The sequence below is a fragment of the Uranotaenia lowii genome, chromosome 2 (assembly GCF_029784155.1).
Source record: "Uranotaenia lowii strain MFRU-FL chromosome 2, ASM2978415v1, whole genome shotgun sequence".
In the NCBI taxonomy this organism is placed as follows: domain Eukaryota; kingdom Metazoa; phylum Arthropoda; class Insecta; order Diptera; family Culicidae; genus Uranotaenia; species Uranotaenia lowii.
In genome coordinates, this window is record NC_073692.1 from 152,852,940 (window position 1) to 152,860,000 (window position 7,061).

The window sequence follows — 7,061 nt, forward strand, 5'->3', positions numbered from 1 at the left end:
ACAGTTTGGTGGATTGATACTTTTTTCAACAAATCGATCTTGTTCTCCTTATACCACTTAACAACATCCCGCCTGCAGTGGCAGCTTGATAGGTCCGGCCAGAACTTCAGCGGACCTTTGTGGGACCGAATGAATGACAAAACCCTCTTCTGGAGACATTCTTCTTTGTAAACATTTCCATTCATTGTGTCCCCAGTGATGAAAATATTTGTCTTGTTCCCACAACTACAGATCCCTTGCCAATTTATCAACTTACGAGCAAATTTATCTGCGAAAACAAACTTGAATCTACCCGCAACTTTACGCTTCGCAAGGTAAAATTTGTTACCGGGTATTTGTCCAAAATCCATTTTGACATAAGTTTCGTCGTCCATCAAAATGCATCCATTGTACTTGGTCAACACTTTCTCGTACAACTTCCTTGCCCTGGTTTTGGCAACCAGGTTTTGTTTCAGCGTCCTGTTGGGGTGTTTGCTTGCATGATACGACCGCAAGCCTTCTCGCAAACAAATTCGTCGACCTGTACTGTGGTTCGTCTTGAACTTTTTCGCCAAATCACGCAAGGAAATTCTAGTACTATTGTGAACTGAAAGAATTACCTTTGCTCGCAGCTTCCGGTCATATGTTCCACTTTTACTTCTGGTTTAATTTGCTCGATCCACCGTAAGGGTCTCCCAGTAAAGTTGCAGCCCCTAATTTACATATTTGAATATTTCAGGAATTTTGCGATCTTTACCCCGGACCACGTCGGTTTCTCTACGTGAGTGTGCAGAATTTTCTCTCGCCTTTCGCGTTCCATCGTCGATAACTTTAGACTGACTGCATCAACCTTGATGAAATTTTCACCACTAAGTAAACAAACCATCCGGATCAAAACACTGTCAATAGATTCGCGATGTAACAACTAGGAGCGCTGCAGTAAATGAAAAGATGCGGCCAGATTCTATGTGAAACAGACTTTATGTACAGTTCATTCGCAAATGCCCGCACCTTGGCCTGAACCCCGGCCATACGATTCTGCACAACCTGTGAATCTATCGTTTTTTGCATGTAAACCAATACATTCTTCAGTTCCTCGACTGTCTTCACTACCTTAGGTCGTTTAAGAAGGTGCTGCTTCATAATCGCCCAGTACTTCTCGATAGGGCGGAGCTCCGGAGTGTTGGGAGGGTTGTCCATTTTCGGCACGAAATTGACCTTATTATCCGCATACCACTTCAGCACGTTCTTGGAGTAGTGACTTGAGGCCAAATCCGGGCAGAAGATTGTTGGCAAGTTGTGGGCCTTCAGGAGAGGAAGCAGCCACTTCTTTTTTTATTAGTTGGTCACCCAGGTGGTAAATCCTTTTTATGGATTGCAATCCAAGGCGCGGCGAGCCACAGCGTTCCCCCAGTTTGCTACTCTGGGTCCATGGGTGCAATTGAACGACACATGATGCTACCCCTACGCCACCTGGGGCCTCTGGCAATATTTCCCATCCGGACCTGCAACAAAGGCTATACCCATGATTGGAAGACCATACTCGCGCAAAGCGCTCCACGGCCATACTCATCATCATCAATCCACTCTACTGTCACGATTTACGACTCCCGGTTCAACTATTCGTTTGCCGCTACTCGTGACTTGAGTCCCACATTCGGTCTCTTGCCACAATTCGAGACGTCATGACCCGCCTCTCCTCGTGACTCGAGACCCTCTCACGCTCATCCTCTTGACACAATTTGAGACGTCTCTACCCGCTGTGGCCCATCCACAGGGCGCCACATGTTACGGCACAAGGCCCCTCTGCCCGTCGTGAGTCGTTCATATCCGCGAATCGGGGCTAGGACCACCCGACACGCGAATTCGACCAACACCCGCTCGAACATTTGGTCGTCCCGCATATCGAGGTCGCGACTACCCGATACACGTTTCGACCCCTCCCTCTTGCAACTGAGCACTGGTACAAAGGTACCCAGTCGCACCACGTTTGTGCCACACTCGGCACGCAGCTCGTCGGCGGGCTGGCTGCACCAAGTGTGACGTGTAGTTCTCTCGGCCGTACGCCTACAGGTGACAAGTCTGTAGACACGTTTCCACTCTACACCACGGGGAGGTGCACTTTTGGAGGCACTCCTTCATGTACACCTGTCTGTTCATCGTGTCCTGCCTGGGTCACGAAAGGTGCACTCCGCTTCCCACAAGTACAGATGGCTTGCCAAACCAGGAATTTATTCGCCAATTTGGACATCTTCTGAGTGCGGACATGCTCCGGAACGCTGAACTTATCCTGGGTCGTGAAAAACAGGTTGCCGGGGATCTGTTTGAAGTTGGCCTTCACATATGTTGTAACCTCCTACTCGGTTACAACCTGCATTTTATGCCTTTCGGTGGCAGTTTTGCCCTGAAATATGATAAAATGTAGGTAAATGTAAATATTCACGCGATAAAGTTTTGCATTATATACATTTAAATACCATATAATTTTGGCAATTAGTAGTAGAAAATAGGAGGATAGCAGGCATTTTTCTCAGTGTAGCAGATTAGGGCGACTCTACTGTTATGCCAACCCATTTAGCCGAGACACCATCCGCGGCATACGAAATCCGCGCCACATCACATGCGGAAACACCAAGGGGATGACGTGGCCCAATAAGGAGCGTCGACATCACCGATTGGTCGTACCGGAGGAGGTGATAAAAGACCGACGCACCAATGGGCCGGGCTCTTTTATCCCTTGGGAACGCGAGTCCGCAAGTCGTTCGACAGTTGTGCGTGCTTATTTTAATCCGCCAACCAGTTCCGCCATCCAAGTGTCGTGAAAAGTAAAGACCTTGGTGGTGCAAGTGCAAGTGAAAATTGCAACAGGCACGGTGTATCATCGAGTGCCTAGTGCGTCCCAAGAGGGTCGAACAGCCGTTCGTCAACATACGGCTGAAGACACCGGCCGTCCGTCAACATACGGCCAAGGACCAACCGTGAAAACTGCGGTTTTCATTCACTCTATCTCTATCGGAAGCAGGCCGATGTCAGCGCAAGGCGAACGCGTCTACCTGGCATTTCTTCCATAATCGGAGATTGGAAAAAGCCTCGACAACGCCCCGGTTCATTGAGAATCTCGTCGAAACACCAGGACCAGATCCAGACACGTGGTACCACGGCAGCGAGTTCCGGCATCAAGGTGTCCGGCAGCATCGAGGATCCAGTAGCAGCAAGCAGTGAGTCGAAATAGTTTGTGTTTTTTTAATAAAATTCGATCTCAAATTTAATGTTTCCTTGTTGGCTAGTATTTACACTTTTTACTGAACTTTCTTTAATATAAAAAAACTTTCTGCCCTTAAAAGTTTTATTTGTTACTTTATTGCGTGCACCGAAATTGCATTAAATACGGGTTATAACGGGGTGGGAGGAAGCGAAAGTCGAACAGGTGAGTGAGTGATTTTCTAGCTACGACGAGCCGACCCTGAGATTGGCTGGAGTCCTGAGCTAGTCGAAGGCCTAGTTTCAATGTTTCGTCGTCCGTGATGCAGCATTCCACTTTCGTCAGCATGTTGAGGTTCAACTTCCTGGCACGAGTTTTGGCAGACTAGTTCTGCTTCTCGTCGCGATAAGGGGCCTTTTGTATCTTGAACGTTTGAAACCCAGCCTTAGTTTTGGTCTTCTGGTCAAAACTTTGGCTTAAGTGCAGCTTCTTAGCCACATCCCGAACGGAGGCGTTCGGGTTTCGGTTGAAGGTGTGGCATAATTGCATTCAGTTATTCAATTCAATTATTCAATTCAATTATTCAATTCAAATATTCCGACTAGCATTTATTTAACTTCCAAGCAACATTGTTGCAGGATGTTTTAACTCATAGAGCATAATGCCTATGTGACAAAATCTACTTTGATTTATTTTGAGTCCAATAAAATGTTTATGAACGGATATTTTACAAACATCCATTTCTGCTCTTGAAGCATTTGGACCAAACCATTGTATTAATATTGGTTATACATTTTTCTGCTTCGACCAACGCTTTGGTAAAAGTGGAACAATGAATGTCTTGTTGAATTTCTTTAAGATAAACATGCTGAGTTCTGATCGTACACCATGCATACCATGCTGTACGTACCGATCGTTTTATGACCCACTTGAGGGCGATCGCTCGAATGCGTGATCGCATGATGGGTGTTTACAAATAATTGAATCGCTCGAATGCGCGACCTTTTTGGTGTTTACATAATTGGTTTTCGACCGAACCAATCTATATGGTGCTCCAGACTTCTAGCTTCATAAACAAATTCCTTTACACTAACACGTACTTGTAAGTTCATAAAAACCTTTTGAACCGAAATAAAGAAATCAATCGCACGGTGCGCCTCTGGACCGTTATTATAAAAAAAATTGTCCATCAAATCCAAGTACGGGGCTCGATTCCTTAGGTCATTCTGCACCTCTGGGTAAATTTAAAAAAAAATCCCTAGCAGAAAATCCGAGAAATCTTGATTTTAAGGTTTTTGTTGAGAAATTTCAAAATAATTCATATTCAAATTATTCAATATCATCAAAAAACCTCCAAAAACGTCAAAAAAGTGGTCCAAGTCATTTCCAACCAGTATGTATTTGTTGCCGTTGATAAAATTATGATTATTTACAACTGACTTAACTCTCCAAACATGGCGTAAGTGTATTATAAGTATGGTTTATTAGGGGTTTAAGTTTAGTTTAAATTATTGTTTCCGTGAAGTTATGGGGGAAAATGAATTTCAAATCAGTGGTGCTTTTATTGGTTAGTAGGAAAAGGAAACAGTGAAATAGTAAAAAGTAAAAGTAAACTATAAAACAGCAATACAACTAAAAATAATGAATGGAACATATTAAAAACTCAAAACTAACACATATGGTTGCTGTTGTAATCAATCAAAGAGTTTAACAAACGGTCGTTATAAACCTTTGATGATTTGGGAGCTTTATATCGCTGCCAAATCACATCAAAATCAGCATGTACGGATTCGGAGGCTTGCTCATTGTGAAGCCCAAGTCCTCTTCCGGCTTCTCGACAGAAATCCGCCACATGGTACTTTGTAATGTGATATTTAGATGTGAATGGAAGATTCAGCTTCTCCCAGCTGCTGGCAAAATCTGCAATAGCCTCCTCAAACCCATGCTCGAGTTTAAAGGAAAAGCATTTTGCATACACGTTTTTGAAGTTATTCAGAACCTGAAAATCGTAATATTTATTAAAAACTTGGTAAAGTTTATTTAGTAGAACAACCAACCGTAACGTAATCTGAAAGTTCAGGGTTGTCTGCCAAACAATTGGTAGCATCCAATAGCGCGTGGCAAGCTCTTCCGGTGAAACCGTACGTCATCTGTTGGTGTCTCACCTGTGCTTGTTCCACCCATAAGTCTACCCAGTCTGGTGCTTTCTTCTCAAGTGACTTAAAAATTGTATTAATAATTCCAAGCGTTATATGTAACGGTGGAGGCGGGCAAAGGTTCACGATTTTGTCTTCATCACTACCCGAGACCAACGGGGCATTCACGCAGCTTGCGAAGTTCTTTCCATTCAATTTCTTTTTTCTTGTGCAATTTTCGTTTATACTTCCTTTGGTTCTCGCGGTTCCGTTTGCTACACCGAGCTCGCTCTTTAAAGCCTCACAGTATGGACATGGATTCTTCGAAGAGTGGGCCATTATGCCAATTATAATATTTATAATCTTGCGGTCCCCAGCAACCAAGTATTCGAGCTCGTGTAATTTGAGAAGTTTCGTCCAAACGGGGGAAATATTGTCATACTTTTCAGCGAGATTTGGTGAAAGTGCAATGATGAAAAGCTTCTTCACGCCGCCATCCTTGAAGCCAGCCAGATGTTCCATTTGCGGAGAGATCACAGATAACGTTATCTTGAAGAAGCTCCTACCCCCATCAATTCCTATTTTCACCACAAAATCATCAACAGGTGGTCTTGAACGTTTGATACGGTTAATGAGTTCCGGTACATCAGTGCAATATGCAACAACATGATCTGACGAAGGTGCTACATTTCCTGTGATGCTGGACAACTGAACTACATCAAACAAGTCTTTAAGCTGCCGGTTCATTTCAATCAATTTCAACCGCACTCCAGATTCTATATCGACTCCAGAAGCTCGAATACTTTTAATCACACCTAGATAATAGATAGATTATATAAAACAACCATTGTTATGAATAAAATACTAATTACCCATTGTTTTCCTCATGCTTAGATTGTTTTCGCCTTTGACCTTAAACAAATCATCTGCACGTAGTTTTTTGGGAGGTTCTGGACAAGTTGAAACTTTCTCGAATACAGACGGTCTTCCACGAAGATTTCGCAGAACACATTTTCCATCTTGATGGATAAAATATTTTTTTTTTTTGGATTTTTTAAATCAGGTGATCAGTGATGGTTTGAATCATTTGACTTTATTTTGAATCATTTGCTTATAACTTCTTTTGAAAACATTTTTCCCAGAAATGATGTTCTAAACTTTAGTAGAACTAGGTCTTAGCTGCAACTTTTGTGACCAACACAAACCTGTATCTCTTATGCCTTATGAATGAGAAATCGAAAAGTTTAAATTTTTGAGCAATGATCGTAATCACAATCATTTGGATTAGCGGGTTGGATTAAATCCTACAATTCATACCACATTGAAGATACATATTTATGACATACAAGAAAGTTGTAGCTTAGATCTGTATCTACTAAAGTTTAGAACATCATTTCATGGAAAAATGTTTTCAAAAGAAGTTATAACCAAATGATTCAAAAATAAGTCAAATGATTCAAACCATCACTGCAGGTGATTATTTTAAAATATAGTTTTACCTGGTGAATCTGGCTTTGAACGCATATAGTCAGCTACTGCCGCATCCGCTGAGCTTGACGAGGGCTCTCCATTATTCAAAATTAAAATGATTTTCAAATTCGACGCTCGGGTGGATTGAGTGCAATGGTGCCTTTTTCCTCTTCCGTATTCACTGTAGCAAGTTTTACAAATTACCACCGCTTTACACCCATCAATGTCTTCTGTGTCTGGACTGGACCTGGGTCTTCCGCGCTTGAGTTTCTTGG

General features: G+C 42.8%; 1 protein-coding gene across 1 annotated transcript; it reads right to left on the reverse strand.

Moving 5' to 3' along the window:
• Nucleotides 1-4,450: 4,450 nt before the first annotated feature.
• LOC129747812 (uncharacterized) lies at nucleotides 4,451-5,666 on the reverse strand. Its single transcript, XM_055742168.1, has 2 exons — nucleotides 5,239-5,666; nucleotides 4,451-5,180 (listed from the first exon to the last, which is right to left on the reverse strand). Exons 1-2 carry the CDS (start codon nucleotides 5,653-5,655, stop codon nucleotides 4,851-4,853), a joined length of 747 nt encoding a protein of 248 aa, XP_055598143.1. The 5' UTR covers nucleotides 5,656-5,666; the 3' UTR covers nucleotides 4,451-4,850.
• Between the last annotated feature and the right edge of the window lie 1,395 nt (nucleotides 5,667-7,061).